This window comes from Ursus americanus, chromosome 20 (genome assembly GCF_024610735.1).
Source record: "Ursus americanus isolate L20-20 chromosome 20, mUrsAme1.1.p, whole genome shotgun sequence".
NCBI classification, from domain to species: domain Eukaryota; kingdom Metazoa; phylum Chordata; class Mammalia; order Carnivora; family Ursidae; genus Ursus; species Ursus americanus.
In genome coordinates, this window is record NC_142146.1 from 32,131,784 (window position 1) to 32,159,523 (window position 27,740).

The 27,740-nt window shown below is 49.5% G+C and overlaps 1 protein-coding gene across 1 annotated transcript in view; it reads left to right on the top strand.

Moving 5' to 3' along the window:
* The window catches only part of EPHB1 (EPH receptor B1), a 418,735-nt gene that overhangs the window by 318,328 nt on the left and 72,667 nt on the right, over positions 1 to 27,740 (top strand). The window contains exons 6-9 of the mRNA XM_087870214.1: positions 10,147 to 10,271; positions 16,551 to 16,713; positions 20,290 to 20,398; positions 21,233 to 21,297. Coding sequence (XP_087726340.1) covers positions 10,147 to 10,271; positions 16,551 to 16,713; positions 20,290 to 20,398; positions 21,233 to 21,297 — 462 coding nt within the window. The remainder of the gene's footprint in view (positions 1 to 10,146; positions 10,272 to 16,550; positions 16,714 to 20,289; positions 20,399 to 21,232; positions 21,298 to 27,740) is intronic.

Sequence of the window (27,740 nt, forward strand, 5' to 3'; positions counted from 1 at the left end):
TCCCCAGAGCAGCCCCCAACCTGCAACCCCCAGCTGCCATACCTGCCCCTTGGTTTGGAACCAGGACCCTCGTGGATGGACCCCAGAAGGAAGCACCTGTCCAGGGTAGAGGGCTGACTCAGCCACCCGGGCCTAAAGCCCCCACGTTCTGCATCACTGAGCCCATGGTGAGACTCAGCCACTATTCCACAACAGAATCAAATGATGGCACCCCCACAGAGCAGTCCTCCGTCCTTAGTTGACCCCAAGGTAAAGAGGGAGATTGGAAGGGGGTGTCAGGGTCATCTCAAGGCAAGCCCAGAGCAAAAGCCAAGAAGTCAATGTCCACAATAGGGGAAAACAATTAGAAAAATAATTAATTCTGCTTCTGTATTCATACCCAGTCTCCAAACTAATTGCTTATTTGTTTAATCTACTTTGGCCAGAAGTGTTACTGCACCAAAAATATTTAATGAGTCAGGCTTCCTAATGTAAAATTCAAGCATATTTGTGCAACGAAATGAGTTTTCATCATCAGAGGGAGAACCTGTTATCTGAGCAATACCTTCTCGACAAAGTTATCTCCCAGAATAGAAATGTCAGAGGAAACACAATTCATCGTTTGCACAATTCATCTGTGTGCAAACCGTTCTTTGTCTTCAGTGCTGGTGGGCCTGAAGTCTTTCGCTGACATTTAATTCTAGATTTTAGTTTTTTCTTAAAAATGTGTTTCATGTAAGGAACAAGATAACCCACCGCCCCCAACTCCTCACTCCCAATCTCATCACCCATGCCTTTTAGGAGCGCCCATAATTTAATCTGAGGCCTCACGGGGACTTCTGGAGGCTGCCCAGAATTTTTGGATCTCTCTGTGAGCCCTTCAGAGTCTGGGCTGGGGAGCTAGGAAATGGACTGGCTTCAGGGCTCTGGGACTCCTGCTTCTGATTCACCCAGAGCAGCTCTGAATTGTTCTGTTTCTTCTTTAATGCTTCAAGGAAATTTTGTTGGGAGAAAGGATTCTGCAGCCCATAAAAAAGAAGGAAAGTTGATTGGAAAGCTACTAACATTAGGGTAGCATTTCAGCTAAAACCTCTCAGTGAGGTGGGGATGGCCCTAGCCTCCCGCTTCTGCCTCTATGCCATGTAAAAGCACTCCTGTCCCGGGGCCCCCAGGACTGCTATTTTCAGACCCCCTCTGTATTCCTCCCTGGGTACAGGCTCCTCAATGCTGCACTCCACCTGCCCCATAGAAGGCAGTTCACACCCTTGCCGCCCCTCCCCCCTGCACCTTTCTCCCTGAAGGGCCACTATCCGTGTTAGGTACCAGTACATGATTCTCTGACCCTTTTACTTCCAGTGTCTTTAGAGAAAAGTCTGCAATCATTACAACAAGGGCAAACTTTCATGGAACGTCTATTATGTGCTAACTCGGTGCGAAGAGGCTAAAGACATGACTTATGCCCTAAAGAGTTTATTCCAGCGATGGAGAGCAGAGATGAGCACCTGGAAAGTTAGATCACAGGGCACTGTCCCAAGGTGGGAATTACAGCTGATGAGAGTTACTAAAATAAGGGCTGTGAGTTGGGAGGAGGGGAGAAGGGGTGCTCTGGTGGACATGGTCAAGAGGGGCTAAGGCAGGGCAGTGTGTGGCCCGATCTGTGCCTCTGAAGGCTACTGGGTTATGAAGAGATGTGTCAGAGATCTCCAAAGCTAGGTTCTGCTGGGACACTGCGTGTGGAGCTATGGGCTTTCTTTTAAAGAAAGCAGTGGGCTCCTCTAGGGGACAATGGGGGGCAGCCTGGACTGGCCAGTGGCTGCCATGTTGTTAAATGTTAGAAGGGACATTGGGACTTTTTCCAATGGGAAGCCATTGAAGATTTTTTTTTAAGGATTTATTTATTTATTTTAAAGGGAGAGCGAGCGTGAGTGGGGAAGGGGGGAGGGTGGGCAGAGGACAGAGAGAATCTTAAGCAGACTCCTTGATGAGCATGGAGCCCAACTCGGGGCTCCATCTCAGGACCCTGAGATCATGACCTGAGCCAGAATCATGGGTCAGATGCTTAACTGACTGAGTCACCTAGGCGCCCTGCCTTAAAGATTTTTGAGCACCAGAGGAACATGTGTGAATCAAGCTTTGGAAAGAGTCATCTGGCTGCAGTGTAATTTGAAGTGAAGAGGTCCAGAAATGTGCGAGGGAGGTGGGACAGGATATTAGGTGTAAGGAGATACAGGTGACAAGACCAGGAGAAAGGCAGGGACAGAGCGAAGAAGCATCCATGACACCTGGGCCTAAGTCACACTGTCAGATGGACGGGCCATGGCTCATCCCCTCCTCAGAGTCACAAGGTCTTCTTGTCCTCAAGGACACGGCACCTATTGTTTACATCCTAGATGACTGCCCAGAAAAACTTCAGGTCATCGTGAGATGTCGCAGGAAACCATCTGTCTTCTGCAGCGTCTTATCACACCAACCTCTAGGGAAACCTGCTGTTAACCTGCCTCTTCTCAAGCTCATTCTTCTCCATCACTTCCATCTTGACTGGGTAGACATGTTCATTTATCCCCTCAGAGATATTTATCACTCAAGTACCCACGACTGTCACTGGGTTGCGCTTTTCACATTTACGTCCGGAACTATGCCCAGGCATCGCTTTGCGTACGTAAAGAGGGTGGACCCAGAAGGAGACTCTGAGGCGGTTGCTGAGCCCCCTGGCCCGGCAGACTAGATCTAGGTGGAAGGAGCAATAGACTACACAGGGCACATGGACAGAACATCTGAAAAATCCATAGCATAAGGATTAACACTCCTGTTTTACACTTGATGAATTTGAGGCCCAGAGAAGTTAAGTGACCTCGGTCCAAGATCACACAGTAAGCAGATGGCAGAATAGGAATCCACATCTCTCTACAGCATCTCATCTACAGTAGGGCCCATAGTTCTTCTTTTTCCAATTGCTACTGCCCTGGGCTGGGCCCTGGGATCCTGACTGTTCTCACCCTGCCTTGTTTTCCTCATAGCTGGGGTCTGTAGTATACAGACTGCGGGTGGTTAGTCCAAGAATAATTTGGCTGGAAAATGCTATTCTAGAGAGACTAGAAGAGGTTAGCATTACCATGCGATCCAGCAATTTTACAATTAGACATACACCCAAGAAAAATGCAAACATAGGTCTGCACAGAAACTTGTACATGAATGTTCTTAGCAGCGTTATTCACAGTAGCCAACATGTGTGAACAACCCAAATGCCCATCGAGTGATGGATATTTGTCCTAGAAAAAGCAATGCCCACGAAGGTAGAAGAGATTACTAAGCTCAGAGGCACACTGCTCGGTGTGGGGCAACAGCATCTCTCTGAGGGGTCACTGTGGGGACCTTCCCTCTGCTACAAACCACACGGAAGGGCCAGGGAATACTCCCCACCTGCCCAGCAGGAGTTATCGTGTGGAATGCGGATGGGCTCCTTCTATGGGCCTCCTTGGAGAGTTCGCACATAAAAGTACCCATAAGTGGGGAGGTCATTTCTCTTCCAGGAGACTTATGAGGGCTGTCACCTGAGCCAAGGTGAAGGGGACTCAGCTGTGACCTGCAGCCAAGCTCCTGAGGTGGGTGAGAGGTGACCTCAGAGTCAGGCTGTCCCTGGTGTAATTTCTACCTGCACCGTTTTCCCTTTAGATGAAACCTGCCAAAACTTGAAATCCAAGTTTCATATTTTTTATAAACTCTTCAGGCTTTTTACTCCAATAGATCAACTTAATTTTGAATGTGTGTGTGTTGCTACTATTTTTCTTTAAAACTGAGTACTTTTGATGTCTTAAATGAAGTATTTTAATACAGTAAACTGTTATATCATTTATTATATCCCCAAATGGATTATGGTTAAAGCTGTTGAAAGAATTATTTTGACACGAAAATCAGCTAAGACATTAGGAGGCAATTTTTAATAAGCAAAGATAATGCATTAGAACTCAGTAATTGTCCCAGAAAAAAAGCATCAACTCATTCTCATATTTTGGGTTGTGAGATGCTTAATTGTTGGGGCGTGTGTGAAAATATCCTTATTAAATAAGGTAAACAAAATGACTAAGAGGAAAACTTTGAATATGACTGAGTCGGTAACTAAGTTAAAGGGTCAAGGAATGTCATAAACCTAAAATATATCGTCCAGGTGAACCGGAGATAGGGCGGCACGTCTTCCACACATGAAGACTCAAGGTTCCGGATTTGGGGTTAACTCCTGAGATAGATTCACGCCACCCTCCCAGACCACAAGCAACCCTCTGATCTCCTCTGGAGCCCTCCTTACGAATGGAGGGTTGGGTGGTGTCTGGTCAGGGCCAGCCCCGAGGTCATGGGCGGTGGTGGCCCGTGACCAGTTTGGGCCCACATTTGCCCCGTGCCAGCTGTGAGTTCTTTCATAACTTGCAGCAGGGGCCATCGTGTCCCAGCAATTTATCCACATCTCGTTTGTCAGCTCAGGCGAGAACATCCTGTACGCTTTCTCTGCTGTGTGTGACATACTATCTTGGATCTGCCTGCTTCAAAAGCAATTTGGGAGTATGATCTCCCCAAAGTCTTCCTTGGCGAAAAAGAGACAGTGACGCACTGACTCAGGCCGTCTTTGCATTTTCTCCATCCCTGAGCCCCTTGACCAGTGGAGGTTAAGTCTCTCGCTGCTTCTGACACATTTAAAGGGCCTCTTATTACTGGCAATAGCCTCTCTTATCAGACGCTCCCGGCCTTGGTTCTTTCCAAACCCAGCTGGTTTTCCTCAGTGCCTGACAGGGACACTTTGCGCCTCCCCAGTCTTTCCTTTGCATCCCGACTTCTTATCAGGTCCAGCCCCTTTACTGTGCTAAGAAGGGGTACAGGGCAATTTCGGTCATATTTGGGTCTTTGGAGCATCTCCTCTTTAGGACAAACACATCCTTCTTCTTTTTTTTTTTTTAAAGATTTTATTTATTTATTTGACAGAGATAGAGACAGTCAGCGACAGAGGGAACACAAGCAGGGGGAGTGGGAGAGGAAGAAGCAGGCTCCTAGCGGAGGAGCCTGATGTGGGACTCGATCCCATAACACCGGGATCACGCCCTGAGCCGAAGGCAGACGCTTAACGACTGCGCCACCCAGGCGCCCCCAAACACATCCTTCTTGAGCCTTCAGGACCCCCCTTTTTTTTCCCCAAATAACCCCTAAGCTAATGCTTTATTCTTCCTTTTTCTAAAGGATGGTCCGTATTTATTTCTTTGTTAAATTTTAATAATTTTGTGAATTCTTTATTTTCATTTTCTTCTCTCCATAGAATGTTTAATTTAGTCAAAAGCGTTTTTGTGACGGAGAGACTCTGTCAAGCATTCAGTATAACTATTCCTTCATCTGAGCATGCAAGTGTATGGAGAAAAGACAACGGGCCAGGACCTGCTGTTGAAACCAGCATATTCGGGGTTCCTGGGGGCTGCTGCTTTGAATTAATCTTCCCATCCCTCTTTTAATCTGCCTTAGCTTTGCTAGAAGAAGGTGGTGTTTGCGTGGATATCTGAGCTCATTTTTTATTTTCTATTTTGTCGGAAGGTTTCATAACATGTAAAACACCAGATTTAGAGGTGGCATTTGCACTTGGAGAAGAAAAAAAAAAAAATTTGTCGCCATAGGTGATCACCAATGTCAGAGCACCAAATGTAAGCTGCCCTTGATTTTCAGGAAGGAAGAGTAACACTCTTTTACTCTTTTACTTCCCCATGTGCTAAATCCCATCTCAATTAAAACCTAAGACATTGAGAGTGACTTGCGTGAGGATACACAGCCTGCAAGGGGACCTGTGAACGTCTGTCTTCACCATAAATCTGAGCAGTGTGGGCAGTGGTGACCCTTACCCTCTGGCAGCTTCTCCTGGGTCTGTGTGCTGATTGGCTGCTCGGAGGTCTTTACCATCTGTGTAACAGGGGCGTTCCCCTCAGATTTGGCTCTGGATTGCTTCTGGATCACCCTGCACTATGATTACCTCTTTAACACTAACAGCAGCTAGATGCCAGGGATCTTCAGGGCAGAGCTGTGACATTTTTTTTTTTTTTTACTCATCCTTCTGTCCCCAGTGATTAGAACAAGAGCCTGACACAATGGTTGGCAAATACATTGAGTCTTGAATGATGGTTTTCCAGGAATTAGAGGCAAAGAAAAGAACCGAGTCCATTAACATCCTCAGGCCGTTAGAGTTCATCTTTCCAGTTTTTCATCCATAGTTCTTTAGCTCTAGAGACAGAGGACGAGCCCGAAAACCCGTATGGCACTGATGTGGCTGGCAACATATAAATCATGTTTCCACGCAGGCTGGAGGGAAGTGTGGAGCTGGGCAGTGAGCGTGGCAGGGGTGGGCGGAAGCAGGCTTCCCCGGACCGCCTGTGTTGGTGGGCCAACAAGGATCCCCCCGTGATCTGGCCGGACTCCAGAAACTGCCCCACCTTCCTCCTCTCCCTGGCTCTGCACGGTGCATTCGAGGTCGGGAATGCCGGCCATGAGCCATCCCCACTTAAGCGTCCAGCCTGCTGCTAACTCCGAGCTCGGTTCCTGGTTTCTTCTTACATAACTTAGCGGCAGCCTTTCACACGTTCTGTCCTCCTGGGGACATTCATTGCCACTTGACTTCTAGGTAATGACACTCCCCTGCTTCCTGCCATCTCATTGGCCTTGCCTTCTCCAGCCCCTTGGCTGTTTCTCCTCCTCTCCTGAATCTTAGCTCATGTATTCTCTTCTCATTCCCGCGAGGATCTCTGGCTGTTCTGCAGCTTTCGGTATCTCTGAAATACGGACGGCTCTGCACTGGTGTCTCCAGTCTGGACCCCCTACCCGTGCACTTGTCGACTCAGCTTCTGCTGTCTTGCCGTGTCTCCCTTCATGGCAGCCCCACTCTTCCAGTTGCTCAGGCCAAAAGCCTTGGAGTCATCTGGGCTCTTCTGCTTCTTCCCCATCCCACATCCAGTGAGATGTGCTAAATGTATTCAGAATCTGACCACCCCCATTCTCACCACCTCCACCGCTCTGAACCTGGTCTGAGTAGCCACAGTCTTGCAGCTGGATCCTTGCAATAGTGTGAAGCGAGAACTTTCCGCTTTGGCATGGCCCCTGCATGCTATTTGCAACGCAGCAGAGGGTGATGCCGTCAAGGTGTAAGTCAGATTATGCCACCCCTCTGTTCGCCACCCACCCGTGGCGCTCCCTCTCACTCAGGGTAGGAGCCATCATCTGCGGCCTCGTCTCTGCTTCAGTCCCACTGGCTCTTCGCTGCTCGTCTGGAACACCAGCTGCTCCCAGGTGAGAACCGTTGCCCTGGCTTTTCCCTCTCACATGCTCTTCTCCCAGGTGTCCACGTGGCCCCCTCCCCTCCTTCTACCCTGTGCTTCTGCGTCTACTTCTCAGGCAAGGCCTTGCTGATCGGTGATTTAGAACTACAGCCTTCTCCAGCCGGCCTCCTACACTTTGGCATTCTCTGTCCCTTCTCCTCTGCTCCATTTGTTCCTTTGTTACTTAATATTTTAACATCCCTTGTGATTGGTTGATTACATCTGGCCTCTGAATCCCTCCACTAGAAAATAAACTCCATGAGGACAAGAAATTTTCTTTCATTCACTATGGAATCTCTAGAACCCAGAACGGTGACTGGTACATGGCAGATGCTCAGTGAACATTTGTTTAATTAGTTCATTAATGGACCTGGGCCATGATGCTAAGTTAGGAGGAAGAGAAGGTGCATTTGGTGGTTGAATCAGGATAAAAAATTATTTCAGTTTACCAGATTCATAGGCCAAAGCAAATGTTACACCATAAAGGTAAAAACATACATGTAAATCCCTGTAGTCAAAGCCAAAAGCCAACTCTACAAACCAAAGAGAAGGAGCACATCATGAGAAAACCTAAAGGTTATATCCAACAGTGATTTCAGAATCAAATGGCAGGGATGTGTTCTTGATGCAAAAAAGGCTGATGGTCATGTTAACAGAGGCATAGTACACAGATCATGGGAGATATTAGTTTTACCCTAATATTTGCTGCTTAAACAGCAGTGGGAGAATTGGATTCAGCTCTGGGCCACATGCCTAAAAAGACAACATGAGCCCCATTTGGAAAAGAGCCACTTCAGGTGGCAGCATGTCATGGGAGAAATGTTCATAGTATCTGGCCGTTCCTTTCTGCAGGAAAAGCTCAGGGGAGACCTAACTAGTTTCTTTAGCTATTTGACAAGCCATTCTGTGGAAGAAGGAACATTCTCTATTACTTTAGTCAGTGGAACTGAGACCGTTGAGAAGAAGACAAATTTTGGACAAGGATAGGAAGACATGCAAATTGGTGAGAGCTACCCAAGTATGAAGCCACAGCTCCTAGACTCAGCGAGCAGCCCGTCCCTGGGGATGCAGCAGGGCCCAGCAGAGAATCCTTGATAGGGGGATTCAGGCCTGCATAAAATCAGGTCCTCCACAAAGCAGATGCCAAGATGGGATTAGAGGTGCCAGAGATTGGGGAAATGGGAGGGGAGGCCAGAGGAAGCCGGGAGAGCCATCACCATGAAGGAGAGAGGGCAGGAAGGAGGATTAGATGGGAAGACTCTTAGACCGCCATGCTGTACGAAGAAACATTGGTGAGTCTGATGGGGAGTCTTTGGGCAAAAGCTGCCCAGCAGAAGAGTCAGGAACGGGTCTTTCGAAGCATGCTCACTTCTCTCAGTCAGTGGCTGGAAGCAGCCTGTGGGAGACGGGGCTCTGCGTGGATGCGGTGGTGGTTTCCGAGTACAGCAGCCGGGGCCATGAGTCAGCTGTGCCCCCAGGGGTGGGAGCTCTGAGAGGTGCGTTTTCAGGGCCACCCCAAGGTCCCCGAATGGGAACTGTGCAAGGTCCTGAGTGGAATGTCTGATTCCAAACCATCCTAACACCACGTCTCACACTGTGCTCTCCTGTGGCTCCCGGGACTGTGGGCATGTCCACGACAAGTGCTCTGCACCCCCACCCCAGCCTAGGGGCCAGCCTGTCTTTGGTGCTCCCTGAGAGCCCAGCGAGCGGAGAGCACAGTGACCCCCGCACCCAGACACTTAGCCGCGCCCTGGAGGGGGATCCGTTAACTTGAAGCGAAGATAGTAAGTGTCACTGTGCCCCAGTCCCCAGAGAAACCCATGTGAAGTGCAGTTCGCGTGAGGAAACGACCTTCATGGCTGCAGAAGTGCCAGGACTAAACGGAACAGCCCCTGAGCAGAGCGCAGACAGAAGCCTCATCCATTACCCGCCTCTTCCCCTAGAAAGACAACCCTCATTTGTTATTTCCAGACTGTTTTCATTTTACTAGAAAAGCGTTGAATTGGGAAATAAATAATATTATTTCTGAACAGAGATTTTGGAATCACTTCACAGATTGTGGAATTATTATCCTGTTTCCAAATGTTTGGTTTGGGTATCATTTCTTCATTTATATTTGTGAGTTCTTTATTGCAAATGTCCTCATTTGGAAAACTCTGACAGAAGTCTCAATGAACTCGGTTGTTGGTCTGTGTTCATGTCTTTTTAAGAGACGCCTCCTCTCTTTCTTCTGAAGTGCAGCAAAATCTTGCATGCAGTGTCAGAAAGATGTTTGCTAGAACATTCCTTTCTATTGCAGTAATTCTGCACTGACCAGTTCTAGTCTCTCACTAACATCCCTCTCTCCAGGTTCTCTTCTCTACGGCAGCTCTGCCTATTAACACAAGACTGAGATTCCTTCACCACCTTCTGTTCAAAAACTTTCCCTTGTCCCTCTTGTCCCACTGTCTGTCAGAAGCCTAGACTTGCCCTAGTTGTCACGCCCTCCCTAAATGGCTCCAGCTTCCCCAGGCCACACTGTTTTCATGGGATTCCTCCAGCCATCTCATTTTGGTCAAGCCTTTCTCCTCCCTGCGCAAAAGCACCATGCACATTGCAGCCCTGCCCTCGTATATGTCCCCCTGTCCTAAATTATCACCTTTTCTCTCCTTTGTTATCTGTACTCCATTCATTATGCAAAACCTACAGGAAGTTCTGCACATCAGCTCCGCTGGTGAGAAAGAAAGGGCAGCTTCAAACCCAGAGACACCTCTCCTCATTTATGTCTGAAAGACGACACCTGCCATCTAATCGGGGGTCTGTTCACCTGCCCTGTCTTTTCCTCTCTCCACAGCCCCTTCCACTGTTCCCATCATGCACCAGGTCAGCGCCACCATGAGGAGCATCACCTTGTCATGGCCACAGCCAGAGCAGCCCAACGGCATCATCCTGGACTATGAGATCCGGTACTATGAGAAGGTGAGCCAGCTCTGCCCACAGGCTTGCAAGACACGGGCCCAGCTATTATTCAGTGGACGGTGGCCCGCTGAGGGCACAAGTGGGCAGGCTGGAAGAAGTCCTGAGGTGGGGAAGAATAGGCCGATGGAGGCCAGAGACTCCTTGGGAGAGTTTGTTAGGTCTTCCTTGGCAAAGCTCTCCAAAGTCTGGACACCTTCTGGACCAACTCGGGAGAGAATCTTCCAAACTACCACCTGCTGTCTGAACAGCTCAGTGCGCTGGTATGGGCAGAACCAATGCCATTTTCCCAGTTGCGTGTTTGCTATATTAACGCAGATGCCAAGAAAATGCCGGGTGTCCCCTAAACTTCCCAAGACTTTGTGGTTTTGTAGACCAGTGTTTTCCAAAATGTTTGATCATGTTCTTCCAATATAAGTCTGTTTATTTATAAATCGTATGCTTGTACTGCCATGCTAGTATATTTATAGAGATTAAAAATATGTAAATGGAAATTTAAAAGGATGAGGTAGAAAGTATTAGAAATAGAAATTTGTGTATTATCTACTGACTGTTCTTTAGCAGCTGTTCTGGGGGCCTGCAGCAGGCCACACGCTGCCAAGAGAAGGGAAATGGGGCCTTATGGAGCTGGTCCCCTGGGTCTCTGTGGGGGAAGCACCATGTTAAACCGTAGCATTTGCAAAATCCCAGGAAAATACTGACCCAACACACTGTTTGTAAAAACACCAGATTCATTTACTTGTTCTGCAAGTATTTACTGAGTGCCTGCTATTTGGCAAGTATTATTCTAGAATATAATAATGATCTAAAGAAAGATTTCTGCCCTCACGGGGCTTACTTTCTAACAGAAGGAGACAGAAAATGAGCACCACAAATAAGGAGATCATATAGTATGTTAGCAAATGAATCGTGCAGAGGGAGATAGAAAAAGCAGGAAGGTCAGGTTTGGGGGAGGAGCAGGTTGCAGAATTAAGTAGGATGGTAAATGTAGGCCTCTTGGAGCAGGTAGGTTCCAAGTAAAGACTTGAAAGAGGTGGAGAAGCAGGGGAGAGAGAGGCAACCGGGCAACTGGCCTGTGCAACGGCCCCGAGGCAAGGTCATGACCAGTGACTCTAGGAGCAGGAAGAAGACCAGCATGACCAGAGCGGTACAAGCAATGGGAAAGTAGCAGATAGGTGAGAGAGTGATCAGGGGAGGTGATCGTGCCGGATGTTAGAATTTCGGCTTTCCCACCCAGTGAGATGAGGATCCATAGCAGGGTTAGCCGCAGAGGAGAGACAAAATCTGAGTTCTGTTTGAAGAGGATCATTCAGCCGACCCATTAAAAACCAACTTGCTAGATTACCATCAGCTAGAACAAGGACGACGGTGGCTTGATTGGGATGGAAGGAGAGGGCCAGGAAAACAGAGTCAATTCCAGGTACAGAAACCAAAGACAGGGTGGTGGGATTTCTAGCAGGTTGGACTTCAGATGTGGGAAGGTTTGTGCCTGGCCCGCTGGAAGATGTCCCTAACCATCATTGACTTAGAAGGGGGCTTGCTGTGGTAGAGCATGCTTGGGGTAAGGGAAGGGACAGAAGTTCAGCTCAATGCCTAAAACACCTCTGAGATCGCCAAGGAGAGCAGGCAGCTAGACGTCCATGTCTGCAGTTCAGGAGAGAGGACCAGCTTGGACAGGCCCATCTGGAAGTTGTCAGTATATAAATGGTATGAAATCCTTGAGGCTGGCGGAATCACTCAGCAGGGCATTGGAAATAGAAAGACGATCAGGGGTGGAGACCCTCAGCCCTCAGGCATGGAGGCGGTGTCGAAGAGCGGAGCATGACTGCCTTGGGAAGCAGGACCCTCACTCCCCAGCTCCTCGGCTACTTTTCCCTTTACAAGCAGACCTCCTCCTTTGAAACACGGTAATTAACTTCCAACTTCTGACGCTATGAAGGAAGCTTATTCTCCCATTTCAGACCACGTCCCTACTTCTCAGTAATTTATACTAATTATTAACAGACACACATGCATGGCAGCTCAATGCCTGAGGCAGCTTCCACACCTCAGTGAAGCATATTATTGTCCTCACTCCAGAGGAGAGAATGCTTTCCTTGGGAACACGGAAGATTCTTTGCCAAAGCATTGGTTAGTTCAGTACGTTACTATGGAATTCTAGACTTCACTTATGAAGTGCTTGACTGTAAGATGTTACATTGCCCGGGCCATTTCTAATGCAAATAAAGAAAAAGACATTACCCTGTGAGGGTATTTCGAAATAACCACAGAGATCATAATTCATCGTATATTGAGTACCTACCTATTATGTGCCAGATAGTCACCGATAACATTAGCTCTGATCCTTAAATGAAATAAAAGAAAGATGTTTGCAAGCCAGGTGTAACCAATTTATAGATGATGGCACTAAGTCCCAGGAAGGTCCACTGACTTACCTGTGACCACGAAGAACCAGAAGTACGGACGTTGTTATTGTATTTCCATGGCGCAAACTCCTGAGCTCAGTGTGGAGCTGGATAACAATCATGCTGACGCTGAGGGCCTCCGAAATAAGAGAGTGCACCTTCATTTAAATCCAAATGCTTCTAAGCAGAATGATCTGCCTCCCTGCTCCAACAAGGCCAGTGAATCCTGTCTTTCGAAGATGCAAACACAGGAGAACCCGGCCCTGGTAGATATCCTGGATTCGATCCAAAGAAACAAAACCATTCTGTGCCACTTCTTCTAAGCCAGGAGTCAGCAGATTTTTTGTGTAAAGGGCCAGATAGGAAATATTTAAGTCTGTGGCCATATAGTCTCTGTCCCGACTACTCAACTTGCTGTTGTAGAAGAAACAGCCATGCACAATATATCAGAAGGTGGGCGTGGCTGGTTCCAATAAAACTTTATTTACAAAAACCAGGAGCTGGCCAGTAGTTTTCCAACCCCTGAAAACCCTCCCTGGGTCTCCCACCTCACATGACCCTCTCGATTTGCACTTGGAACACCTTTCCATTTCAGCTCTGTGAATAGAATCAGTGAGGCTTTCGCCTCCTCCAATAGCTCATTAATAGAGAGCTCAGATGCCATCGGGCTGATGACACTCCCAGAGCCTCTCCATGTTCATCTCCTTCCCATTTTAATACTCTTCCATTCATCATTCTCTCTTGTTTACTGTCTTGTAGCACTTTTCACTCCTGGTGTCAGCGCTTGTAGGCAAACCATGGGAGGGGCATCTGCATCTGCTCTCAGCTGTCTTCATGATTAAGCGTTTCGATGTTTACTCGCTCTTCATAATAACTGTCCGGGCAGAATGGGCTGGTTCAGGCCTTGGGAATTTCTACCCTTCACATTTTAGGATCATTTTCTCCTAGAAACTCTTTCAGACCTTGGCAATATCTTGTGCTCGATCGATTGGTTCAAATAACTGGTCTGAAGTGTGGTGTTTATTCATTCATTTAGCTCTGAATGGTTGAGCGCCCAGGCGGTTTGGTGCCAGCCCTGGGCTGCCTGTCGGGAATGGGAACCATGGTGTCTGCCCTCAACAGCTCTGGTCGCTACCTCTCACATGCTTATAACATCAATCATGGGACCAAAAAAAGAAGAAAGAAAAGCAAGCAACCATGCTCTTCGCTCTCACTCATTTGTCTAAAGTTGATTAATGGTTTTGAAGGGGAACAAGGACGAATACTCATTTTAATCACTGAACTTCTTGAAGAATGTGTGGGCTGTAAAGTGATTATGGGGTAATGTTTTTGTTCTCACAACCCAGATATCAATACACCAACAGACAGTTTTCAGTCAAAGAGCTGCCCAGTCAGTGTTTTCTTCTTTCAAGCAGCGCCTAATGCCACAGATTCCAGTGAAACCAGAGACTCCAGACAGCTGCCCGCTACCTGGATTTTGTAGCGATGGGATTTTGTCCCAATTTGCAAGGTGATGAGGTGATTTTTATAGCTTCAGGTCTCAGATCTCCAGTGTGTCAAGATAGCAATGACCAAAGTTCTGGATGATATTCCTTCTATAGCGGACGGCCTTCTTTCTGCCGGATCCCTGATTGGTGGTGGGGGTGGGGGGATCCTCCTCCTTTTTAAATAGATCAAATGATGGAGGGGCTGTCCCTTCCCAGCAGTCCTTCCCAGAGGCTGATGGCTCGCCACTCTGTGAGGACAAGCATGTAACCTTCTACTGTCTCTTCAAGCTGGCCTCTAGCTGTGGTCCCTTAGCCTGCTTCTGAAGCATTTGTCATCACCCCATGTATCACCACACTCCAAATAGGCCCAATTGCTTCCAGGCTCCTGAATCTCTTTAGGCTGTGCTTTCACGCATTCTATTCAGTTCTCACTCTCCACATTTCTCCATGTGGCCAATTTCTTTCACCTGTCATGACTCAACCAATGTTGAGTCAATCTCCTTATCAACCTGAGCTGGGTGACCCTCTGCTATCCCCCTACAGCCCCCCCAAGCCATCTTCTGCCTAGTCACTCAGTTAGCACTGCTGTCGGCGTCTGTTCATTTGCTGGTCTGTCCCACAAGATGTCGTGTCCCCAAGGAGAGGGCCCATGCCTTGGTCCCTGCAGCCCGTGTATAGCTCCCAGCACATGGTAGTGTGTCATAAATGCACCTGCCTGGCCAAATGATTGAGTGAGTACACATCAGGTCACCCTCGTCTTTGGAAAGTAGACTTTTACATGTTTTAAAACAATGGCCTTTATTTTTTTTTTTTTAAAAAAAATCATTGCACTGTATTCTTCTGTCCTGGCTCAATTCCCCAAACTTCTGTGGCTTGTGTGAGGATGTGGCTTACACACCTCTTGCCGTCAGCTTTCCCCTCATTTGTCACCATGCCTTTTAAAACATTGTGCCTAGAACTGATCACAGAACCCCAGATGGGCACATTGGACTTGGGGGCTTCCCTCTCAGTGACCCAGGCTCTTCATTTTCACTGATGTCCCCATTTTTCTCTAAGATTGATGGTACAGACAGGGGCAGGCCCAGACTCAAACTTTTGTTCCTGCACACTTGGAGATAACCCATAATCTCTAAGATGTGCCCATGGAAATGACCAGAGGCCGGACTGGTATATACGAGGGAGCTGAGGGTAGGGTGTAGTGATAAAGAAGAACAATGAAAAGAGTCCAGGGGAAGCCTTCTTGGAAGAGGCGGCCTTAGAGGGCTGGGCATAGGTAACCTGCAGGGTGCAGAGGAGCACTGGAGAGAGGCATTTCAGACTGGGAAAACAGCCTAAGCGAAGGCCCTGGGGCAGTGGGTGTGGTTCCTAGAGGGACAGCGAGATGGCGATTTGGGGGATGTGAGATTAGAATTGCTTCATTATGATGGGCCTGTCAACCTAGATTTAGGAGTTTTGTTTTTATCTGGTAATAGCTTTAGGGAAGGTCAGAGATCTTTTTTAGAAAAAAAGTTGGGATTTGGTGGGGTGGGAGTAGCAGAAAAATGAGAGGCTACAAAAGTCTTGGCACAAACCAGAGGTTACATAACATCAGCAGGCTTGAAGGGCACCCACCACGGGCAGAGGAGTCAGAAGGATGAGAAACAGGAGCAACATTTGTACACACCAGAGGACAGTCATGTGTGGATACCAGGGACTGCAGAAGACAGGGCAGAAGGTGCCGGAGAGAGTGAAGGGGGCAGGGGCCTGACCCCCTGAATAGGTGTGAAGGGACAGGGTCTGCTCTCCAGGGAGAAGGTGCATGCCCTCCCAACCCAGACAGACAGACACAGGCCCCAGTGAAGGCAGAGCAGATAAGGGAGGTAGTCCAGAGTGGCCTCAGGCTCTGTAGCAGAGTGGACACTAAGTCACTCAGCTAAGGACTAGGACTTGAGGGAGCTTAAGGGGTGATCTAGAACAGCCATGGTGAGGAGTGACTGGGAGATCTTGAGTGAGGAGAGAAAAGATGAGGCCTTGGGAGGAGCAAGGCAAAGGGCAAGTGTTGTCCAGTTCGCTTGTACTGACCTCAGAGACGCCACAGCATTTTGCAAAGCTGCACGTGCCTTGTTATTCTCTGATGAACCCTGGAGGGGAAGGGGCAGAGAATGACAGCCTCCCAGCCAGGCCCTGAGAGCCCAGCCGTTCGCTCAGAGCCTTCTTTTTAGAGCACCACCACCTCACGACACAGAGCTGATTCTTCATTCTCTTGGTCCAGGCCAGACTGTCCCCCGTTCAGAGAGAAGGCCTGGGGCTGGTGACGGCTTCTAACGGATGGGGCCTGGGTGCTCCAGGGAGCAGCAGGTGGGGATGCGGCCCTCAGGAGCAGGCTGCAGACTCTTCTTGCTCTTTTTCAGGAGCACAATGAGTTCAACTCCTCCATGGCCAGGAGCCAGACCAACACGGCACGGATCGATGGCCTGCGGCCCGGCATGGTGTACGTGGTACAGGTGCGTGCCCGCACGGTGGCCGGCTACGGCAAGTTCAGCGGCAAGATGTGCTTCCAGACGCTGACGGATGGTAAGAGGCGGGCCGGGAGACTGGAACAGGGCCAGCACTTGGGGGAGGGGAAGAAGCCGCGAGAGGCTGTCCTCGCGGCCCAATGCCAACCTCTCACTGCATTCCGGTGCCATTCCCTGGCCTCCGGAGGGGCCCTGCACACAACGTAATTCACAAGGCAGGGCATCTGTCTGAAGTCTGGCCTACTTCTCTCCTAGCATCTCATGGGCTTGCCTTCGAAGGGTCTCTGCACCACATGCACAGAGGTCACGGCAGTGAGACCCACACGTATCTCGGGGGCCATGTGCCGTCCTGCCTCTGGATCAGGGCCCGGTGCCTCTGCTCTTTTACCCTCACTCCCACTTCACCCCTTCTTCTGGGGGACTGGGAGCTGAGCCTAACTGCAGGAGCCAAGGTCTCCAGGAAGGAAACAGGGGCAACATTGGGGGTGTAGCAGTCCCTCCTACCCAGCATCTCAGCTCATTTGAAGCAGCTTCATATGGGACTCCAGTAGGTTCTGTTCATGTGTCACTAGAGATAACAGACACTGTCTTCCAAACCGTCCCCAAGGCCGGAAAGTCTGTCACCCAAAATACTTCCACCTTTGGGCTTTGTTAGTTCCCTATTATAACGATCTCTCCCAGTCCTCTGAGACCGTCCTTTTGAATGGTTATGAAAATCTGGTTTCCCTGGAGCCTGAGCATCGAGCATGGGGTACCTGCCTGTGCTCACTCCCTCCCTAGCCAGCCATTTACCATGCGCATGCTTCTGTTTATCTACTTACTATCTACCTTAATTATGCATTTATGAGCTGTTGCCTGATAGTTTTCCAAATATCAGTCTATTCTCACCCTCTTCAACTGCAAGCCTTTTAATTTTTCACTTATTATTTACACTACATAGAAAATAGTCTTCCCTTCCAGAACATTTTATCTTAGGCCAGCACTCTCTGACTAGGCACGTGGTAGGACTTAAGGTTTTATATTGACTCACAATTTTTAACAATTTAAAAATTCACCAGAAGCATTTTAAAAATCAGATGATTTCATGTGAAAACCATAATGTGCTTTTTCTTGGGAAAAGTTTCGAAGAAGCCGATGCTGGTGGGCGTTGTGGCGTGAGGGCTCTGCCCCCGAGCTGGGAGGGGGCTGCCCCCATGGAGGGTCTGCGCCTTCCCAGTGATTTGTACCGGGATGCTTTCACATGAGCTGTCTGGTTTCTATAGGATTGGCGTTTACAGCCCGTTTTGAGATTTTTTATTTTTTTAGGTGAATCTTCACTATTTTGAGGATGGTGGGTTGGGGTGGAAAGGCAAGCCAGTTTATTCAGATTAATAATGCTGCCGGTATGAAAGGAATGCAGGCTGTCTCCTGTTCCTGAAGGACTCTGTCCCCTCTTTGCACCTCACTTACCCGCTCGATTTATGGGCACTTTGGCATCAGGAAGTACACAGGATTAAAAACCCAAAACTCAGAATGCTCCGAGCCCTGGTCTCTTGGCAATTCTGCTAGACAAATCAAGAAGTAACAAATTTCTCCCAAGAAGACTATTCCTTTTACATTTGGCAGTTACGTTTTATAAACCCAAGAGGGGCTAAATGTAACAGAGTTTTGGTAAGTGGCCAAATTCAGGAGTATTTATCTTAATGACTGAGGTTCGCACATCGGTAGTAATTAAGTTCACTGAGGCTTCGGGCCCTGTCTTCAGCACAGAGGTGAGTCTGAAGGATGATCAGTGATAGGGTCATTGGAGCAGGGAGGACCTGTGGGATTCTGCCCAGAGTCAAAGACCACGCTTTGGGCAGGGGACCACCACATGGCAGCAGAGCCACCGTGGCCCCGGGCCGCTATTAGCTACAGTGTGCCTAGTTTTGATTTAGCTGCTTTTTTTTTTTTAAACCCATTCATAAAGTATGGTATCTGCATGTTTAGTCCAGGTGATTCTTAGGCTCCCCAACTTTTGAGAGTCATCCTTCAACTCTGTGAGCGGAAGAAGACACTTGTACAGATAAAGAGGTTGGTTCTTGAAGCTTCTCACTCTTTAGAAATCAGTTTTAAAGACTAAAGGTCACATTGCTTGATGAAGTTTTTAAGTTATAGGGATGTTTTTGTGGACTCTTCACTGTGGTTCCTTGAATTTCCTTTTTTTGTTTGTTTTGCCAAATTATTATTATTTTTTAAACGCATGTTACAGAAAGCTCTCAGCTGAGGGAAACTGAAACTCTACCCTCAGTCTTTAAACTTGGTGTCTGTGGAGTGGCTTGGAGAACAACATCCTTGTCTTTGGAAGTCTCTTTCTCCACCCACAGAGTTGAAGAGTGGTTCTTAAACTCTGAGGAGCGTGAGAACCACCCAGCGTATTTGGTAAATACGCAGACGTCCTGCTCTCCACCCCGACGTTCCGATTTGGTAGGTCTGAGGAGGGGCCTGGAAACAGTCATGGTGAATCATCGGGCTCAGGGGATTCTGATGCAGGGCATGGGGAGCTTCGCCTCAGAAACTATTGCCATTAGGGCTGCCCGGTAAAATACAGGACGGCCAAAAAAATTCGAATTTCAGACAAAGAACCAACAATATTTAAGTCCAGGTATCTCCCATGCAATGTTTGGAGCACACTTAGACTAAAACACTATTCATTGTGTACCTGAAATCAAATTTAACTGGTGGGCCCATATTTCTTTTACCGTACCTGGCAAGCCTCATTGTAACAGAACATATAAAGCTCGGTCTCCACATGCCCCCATCCCGAGTGCCAGGCGAAAGAAGAACCACAATTATTACTGTGCCAGCCGGGCTAAGTGGTTTCTACAGGTTAGGGCAAAGAGTATTAGTATTTGGGGCACCTGTGATCGTGCAGACATTGTGAAATATGCCTCACATAATTTGATTATTTATTTATTGCAGAAAGGAGTCTGCTGCACAGAGGGACTAAAGTCTTTGTCCAAGAGCACAGGGCTTGCACACGGGCAAGCCAGGCTTTGGGCAAGCTCCGCTGGCCTCTGTGACTCAGGGACCTCCCCACTCCCTGCGTCATACAGCACGGTTCTAACCTTGGCAGAGGCCTTGATCCCGTTCTTCTTGAGTGGGAACTGTGGAGTGCTGGGCCATTTCTGGCCGTTTCTTTATCCCCCACAGCACCTGGTGCAGGGCTGCCTGGCCGCAGATATTCTGGAAATATTTGCTCCGTGAATCTGTGCGCTCTGCTGCGTTTCAACACCTTTGTGTTTCAGGAGACCCTCCCGCAGGGGTTTTCGGTTTTCCCATTAGACTTACCCCGAACATGACTGACTGGCCTTCGAGAGAGACCTTCCAAATGAGGGGATGTAGACTGGAGTCACCTTTGCTGTGGGAGGGCTGTCATCAGCATTTAGTTCTGAGCGTCTCTCCGTCACTGCTGTCATGTGGTTTGAGCTGTTTTTGTCTATTTGTCACTTGCAGATCACTCTTGGCTTCAGCTGGCTTCCGGCTCTGACGCAGAGAAGCCGTACTCTACACGTACATGTGCGTGTATATTTGTAACGTCTTTGGTCATGCACTGGGTCCCAGCGGAATGCAGAGGGCACACAGGAAGGACTCTAATGCCTCTTTCTTCACCTAGATGACTACAAGTCCGAGCTGAGGGAGCAGCTGCCCCTGATTGCTGGCTCGGCGGCCGCCGGGGTGGTGTTCGTGGTGTCGTTGGTGGCCATCTCCATCGTGTGCAGCAGGTAGGCCTTCTGCTTCTGCTCCCGCCAGCTCACCTCAGGCCCCGGAGGACCCTCTCTGTGTGCAGGCCCCTCCCAGGACATGCAGACTGGATGGGGCCTAACCACTCACAGCCATGCTGGCAAGCTCATGGTCATCCCTCCATCTCAATCCATGGACAGCCTAGAATTTGCCAGATTATGTGTTTGCTCTGTGCCTGGGATAAAATCCTCCATAAGAGCTGGGTAAGGCTGTGAGTAAACAGCATCCGTTTTCCAACCTCCTCACCGTCGGAGTGACAGTTCCCAAATCACATTTGACACAGCACAGCATCACACGCCGTACCGCAGCCCATCCCCTGGTTAGAGAGCCAAGGCCCACGGCAGAGGGCACAAGGCAGGCGGGCAGGAGGGGAGCCACCGAGGAAAACAGGAAGTCCGCAGAAGGGCGGGCTCTGAGGCCTTGTGAATTTTTAATAGGGTTGCTACTGCCTTTGGGGCTTAGCCCAGATTCTGCCAGGTAAAGCAGCGTAGTCGGCTTCTGCAGAGCTGTTCCGCGGTACAGCCAGCATGCTGATGGGTGTCCCAGCATCTCTGCCCCCGACTCTGATGGGGGACCCACGGCCCTGCCTGGCCTCTGAAAGACCTTGACTTGAAAGCAGATCCTGCTGCCCATGGTGGTGGTCAGGCCAGGAAGCAGGACAGGAGCTAAATGCGAAAGTGAGAGCTGCCCAGTTCCCAGACGCTGGAGATGCCTGAGTGAGCCCCCATCGGGACAGGGGAGGTGGGCAGACATCGCTGGAGCGGAGCAGAGAGCGTGCACCCCGGCTGAAAGAGCTCCTCTTGCTTGCCTTGCAGGAAACGGGCTTACAGCAAAGAGGCTGTGTACAGCGATAAGCTCCAGCATTACAGCACCGGCCGAGGTGAGTAGAAAGCACACACCCACTGCCTGGTAGACAAGGTGAGTGCTTGCAGTGCTCCCTAGAGCCAGACTGGCTGGTCCCAACCACAGGACCCCTTCCAGTCCCAGTGCCCCTGCAGCGGCCTCTCTCGGCAGGTGCCCACGGGCCGCAGGCTGCCTGCCCCCTCTGCTGTCTGCCCATGGTGGGCACTCATTGGGCGCCCGGCAGGTAGATTATCTGCCACATTGATAAGGTCATATAGGACACAGAATGCAGGGAAAAGATTGGGTTTAGCAAGTCAATGAATCCTGAAATCGGACTCAGCGGGAAAAGATGGAGGGTTCTCTCTTAACATCTTCTGTCTTATCTTATCCAGCTGAGCGGCTGGGGAATGTGTTAACCAAATTCACAGATAAGCTGGAGAACGTGAATGTAGGAATTAAAAAGATAGCAGAGCCCAAGAGGCCGGCGTGTTGGGATATCTCCCAAGTGTTTTCTTTTAAGCAGTACCTTTAAAAGTTTTCTCACTCATTATCCTCCCCATCTCTTTTTTTAAAACCTATATATAATATTTTTCTAACTAAAATTTCTCCTCACCAACATACTGTGTAAAGTCCTATGTCAAAATGATTCTTTTATCTGTGTCATTACAACATTGCAGGATCTGAAAAAGTAACCCCTAGGTCAGTTGGGCCACCTCCCCACTTCCAGAAAGCTTAGATCCTCGGCCATGTTCTCTTTCTAAATAACTCCTTTCGAATTCCACACATGCCCTCAGAAATCCATGCCAGCACTTTGCGCAGTGCTCTGTCACAGGCTCCTTCTGGAAGCCTCATCTCACCTAACTGACCCCGCCCCCGCCGGTGCAATGCCAGCCCCTTTCTTCCTGTTCAGTCAGCAGTGAGCATGGAAGACAGTCCTCGTGGACACACACCCCCTCAGCATGGCTTCGCCGGGCAGTTCCTGGAGCGAACATGGGCTCAAAGCAAAATTTGTCGTGGACCAAACTCCTCCTTCTCCAAGGTTCCCAGAGACAGGATAGTGAGGCCAGGAAATTCACCCAGCAGCTCCGCCTCAGAGGAGCCACTGCTGGCTGGGGCTGTACGAAGGAAGGCCACTCTATAGAAATTTCTCTGCTCCTGGGGCGGGAGTTGGGGGGGCCGAGTGGGGGGGAGGTGCTTTCAACCCAAGACCAAGAAATGGCCAAGGGTTTATAGAGGATGGAGCCCGGGCCTCAGTGTGGGCTCCCAGGCCCTGAGACTCTCCCACAGGGGTCGAATCAGCAGCACAAAGAGCATGGGGGATTGGGAAAGTGGCCCCCTTCTAAGGCTATGGGCTAAGTTCCTGCAACACTCAGTCACATTTACCTGCCTTCCTTTCCTTGTCCAGGCCATGCTGGTCCTCCATTTTAACCAGTTGTAACTGGTCTCACAGGGGAAACCTTACTGTGTTCTCTCTCTTTTCCTATGTCCTGACTCTGTGCCTCACTACAAAATCTATGCGTTTACGTATTTTAACCTATGCATTTGCCCTTCCAGGCAAGGCCTTAGCTTCCCCAGCTGAAAAACAAAGACTTGGATTTATCCCTGATTCTCAAGTGAAGGTCCCCCCTCCCCCACTCACCGAACATCAGAATTACCTGAAGGGCTTTGTCCACCACCACCCCCCACCCCCCCACCCCCCGCTTCCCTGCCTCTGCCTCAGGATTCTGACATTGCCCCCACCCACCCCTGCTCTGGGCTGCCTCCGGCCCTTTTAAGAGCCACTGTGAAGTCCATTTCAGATTTAGCATGCTGTGAGCTCTTCTGATGCAACATTTAGAGATGGCCCTGTCAGCCTGGTTGCAAAGGATGCAAAATCGGGTTCAAGAGGAGGAATGCCATTTTGGAGACTAGAGATGCCCTAGGGTGAAAATGGGGTGCCCTAAGAAGGAGCTCCCCTTTTTAAAAGGCAGGCAAGCTAAGCCTTGTCACTCCTTGGGCAGGGTACAGAGGGTCCCCAGGCATCGAGTCCAGGTGCAGCTTGGTGCCCGTTGGGCCACTTCAACCTGAGATCTGGCCATCCTCCTGCTCTGGAGGGGCAGACTCTGCTGGCCCACCACGTGGCACCCACGTGCACGGAGGAGGTATGCTTCCACATACCCGGAACCCCTTCAGGGGGACTCTGTCACCTCTGCGGCCAACAGAAGGAGGCCTCCCTCGTCGTTAGGGTGCACAGAGAAACCAGTCCCCAGTCCGCAGGAATGGTGCCCTGCGGCAGCCAGTGAGGGCAGCCGAGCACAGGGCGCCACATGTGACAAGCTGCGCGGTCGCCATCCCTAGCAGAACCAGAGTTCACTCCCTTGGCTGCTTTAGAAGGCTGTCTTCTTTTTCATTCAGCTCACCTTTTATAAGTGTCCTTGCCCCTGTTCATAACCGTTCTTTTTATCTAGTCCCCGAAACCTGGCTCCTCTTTGCAACCTGGTTCCCTAAACTCATAGTCTCGTGCACTGAACTGCCTTTGTGCTTTTTCTGCCATGCACATCCATCACTCTGACCAAAGCTATTACTGTCAGAGAATCACAGCTGAAAGACTGTAGAGCGGGGGCAAGGCTCAGCACACTTGTAACAGAAGAGAAAATTCCCGGCTCTGATGGAGGACGTGTCTGGCCCAAGACAGGGAAGGAGTGGGAATATTTAGTCATGGAAAGCACACTCTGTGCCATGAATTGGGAACTTTATTCTGGCAGCTCACTTCGACTCATCCACCCCTGACGACCCCTTGGGAGGCAGGCATTCATGCAGGAAGGTTAAGTGACTTACACCGGTCACACGGCTCCTAGGTGGCAGAAGGGGACAGCATGCTCTCTAAGTCTGGCTACGGAGCCCGTGCTCTTACCATATTGCAGAGGCTCAAGGTGCCCGGTGGTCAGGAGCAGGTGCGAACGGGGTGAAGGCTAATCAGAGGGGTTCTGGTTGGTGGTTTGTTGGTGCCCCCACCCCCAGTCCCACTGTAGAGGCAGAAAGGTCAATCGTGTCTAATCCGCATCGTGCATATAACTCTACCTGAACCGTCCACACGCACGCCCCTCACAGTGTGATGTGTCCAGCAGCTGCGGCTCTGACTTCCTGCCCAGGGAGCGACAGGGAGCCGACAGCAGCTCCCCAGCTGCATTCAGCAGAGCCCCATCTCTCTTCCCCATGGGCAGGGCACAGGGTCCCCTAGAGAGGCCGGCGGCCCTTGCCCTCCCAGGCCCTCCTCGCAAGCTGCTGCAAAGGCTGAAGGAGAAATAACAGGAATCATTGCAGACGGAATACCTTCTCTAGCCCATCCGGACACGGCGGAGCTGTTTGCTTTGAGAGCAGTGTGCTCTCTGGGGCACTGGTTTATGCCCCCCTTCTGAGCCTGCAGCACGTGAATAAGCACGTCAAGGGGAGGTTGGATTTGGGTGAGAGAGATTAGAGGGAAGGCAAGTTGGGAAGAGAATCTGCTGGATGTGGTGCCGGATGCTTGGATGAAGAGCCTGGAAGCCTGTGGTTCATGTTCAAGGATGGGTGGGTGGGACCGTGGTTTTCCCGTGTCCAAGGAAAGGCAGCCAGATGGTGTGTTCTCATGATTTCTGTGAGCAAGATCACAGGAGGTGCTTGCCGGCTGACTAAAAATTGCCTGGACAGAATGATCCAGGTAGGCCGGGGAGGCTTGAGAATCTATCTTAGAAAAGTTCCGGTCGATTCTGCATTTGGGAAATGCTACTGGGTATTTATGGGGCTTATGTAACGACACACCTGATAGCAGCTGATGCCTCACTTATTTCTGAGTTGCGTGGAGTGGGGAGGGTGGGGAGAGAGGAAGAAACGAGTTTGGTAAGGGGTCAAGGGCTTTTAGGAAGCAACCCTAACATAACCATCTCCATGTTGCCGGCAACTGCAGATACAATCACAGAGCTATTCTTAAGCCTTGAAAAAAGCAAAACCAAATAGAGTATGTGCCCAGGGACTGACTAAAGCTCTAATTTCCAGCTAGGGCAAGAGGACAGAGCACTGAGAGGACAGAACAGGAGTGTGAGCTTGATCCCCGCCAAATGCTTGCAGAGACCAAAGCATGTGGGGCCTGGGCACTTACAACTGAATTCAGTGATCATTGGGAAACACAGAGGATTATTAAGAAAAAAGAATGAGGACCTCATCTTATTTACTAGAGTTATACATTTAGTAATTTCAAGAGGAATTGCAGATGTAGTGAGTTTTTATTTTGGCAAAAATATTTGATGATTTCCTAGGGCAAAGCAGTGTGAAGTGAGTACAGAACTTGTCTTCATACCCAGAGAAAGTGAGTTAGTGACTCTGTCAGCCAGGAAGGAAGTCACTAGCTTTATTCTAGTCCTTGTCCAATTCAATCTCTTGTTCGTTTGATTGTTTTTTAAATTCATGAGTCAGGTGCAAGCAAGCCTAGGGTTGCTTATCAAGTTTGTAGGTAACAGTTGGATAGCACAACCAACACCGTCTAAAACAATCAAAATTCAGAACTATCCAACAGCTTTGAATGCTAATTTGAAATCTGCAAGATGAAATGTTAGAGGGATAAATCTAGAATCTAGTGTTTAGGTTAAAGCAAAAATAAAGCCACACAGAAAGGAGGAAACCTGACTTGCTATTCATTTGTGTGAAAATGTTCAGTTTACCACATGCTTCATATGAGTGATATACAGCAGAATGAAAAGCCGAGCACTGTTGCTGATGCAAAACAATAGTAAAAATAATGTCCAGTTTTGAGTACTTGCTGTGGTAAACACTTTACTTCTGTTAACTCTATTAAGCCTCGTAACTGTCCCATGAGGTAGATTTTACATGTGGAAAAAAAAAAACAAAACAGCCTCAGAGAGAACAGGTGACCTGTCCAGAATCTTGGAATTAGTGATTTGCAAAACAAGGTTTTAAACTCAGGTCTGTCTCTGTGGTCCCCCAGATCAGAGGAGGTGATGCCCAGACACGCTGTCCTCTGTGCTAGTAAGAACACATCTACAGTGAGGTTCTTGGTTCTGGGGACCCCATTTCAAGAAGAACATTTTTGGCAAAGCAGCCTGCCAGTGGAAAGTGGCAAGTCCTGACCTCTTACCTTAGAGACTTGGAAACCCCCGTTCGGTTGGAGAAACACGGGCAGGGATCAAGCAGGACACCTGTAGGGCAAAGGAAAGGGGATGTTGCCGTGCTTCGTGAGGTTGAAGGGACCCATCGAGGGAAGGATCAGAGTAGGCAGACACTTGGTTCAGTAGAGAACACTCACCACAGCTGGAGCTTCCAACCCAGAGCCGGGCTGCTTTGTGAGGCAGTCAGCTCTCTGCTCCTGGAAGCATTCAAGCGCTGGCTGGAGAGCTATCGGGAAAGGCTGTTGTGGGGCCGACTGCTGCTCTAGGTGGCAGATTGGACTAGATTAGATCTAGAAAGCCCTCTCGCTCCCAGAGCGCACACCCAGCCTTCCCGACTCTGGGTGGTAGATGTCTTCCAGAGCTGTGGAGGAACAGCAGCGAGCCCACTGGGAATCACCTTGGGCACGGGGGTGAAGGGCAGGTGGACCCGTTGGAGGAGGAGACAGACTGGATACTTTGGCTGCCTCCTTCTGGGGGTAATAGGAGCATTAGTAACTGGTCGTGAGTAGATGAAGGCCAACGAGGAGGGGAGGCAAGGCCCCCAGGGGCAAAAGCTGGCAGAGTTGTCAGTGGGTGCTTATTAAATGTCAAGGAAATTTAATGAGCACCTCCGTGGCTGTTGCCTTTGGCTTCCCAGCAGGACTTCGAGGGCCCAGAACGAGCGGGCCTTGTCTGGACAGACCTGCCTGTGCTGGTCATTGACGCCAAGAAACAGGGAGATGTTCCACCCTTTTTCCTGAAGTACCTTCCTCAATAGCAAGTAGCCTGTGGCCTACTTTCCTTCTCCTGGACACACGTATGAGGCAATTACTTGGTTTTAAGAACAAACTTTAGAATGTGGTGAAACCTCCAAATACAAGGAGGGAGGAAGATCCCCCTCAGAGCCCCTGCGTTTCCACGAGGCTCGCTGCCTCCCTTGGGGCTCCCCTCTTGGGTTCTTCCTCACACCCAAGACCTCTGCTCCTTCCTGGAAAAAACAACTACTTATTGCCCTCTTCTTGGCCCTCGGAAGCAGGCGGAGCGGACTGTGGTTTCCACCATCTTTCCTGGTACGTTTGCTCCGAGAAACTGCCCATCACGTCAACAGCTTCAACCGCCACCCACATGCCCCCTCAGTCCACAACTCCAGATTGAGACATCTGGCTCAGTTTGCATTCTGAGTCTTAGGATTGACTTCTAGGCACTCGCATAGTGCACGTGTGCGTTCAAAGTGTGAAAGCACGTGTGCAGACTTCCCTGACAACGGGGTTTCTCGCCCCAAGTCCATTACCTGGTTAACAGTACCGCCTATTCCACACATCTGGGCATAACTTTGGATTCTTCTCGTCCCTCTTTAATT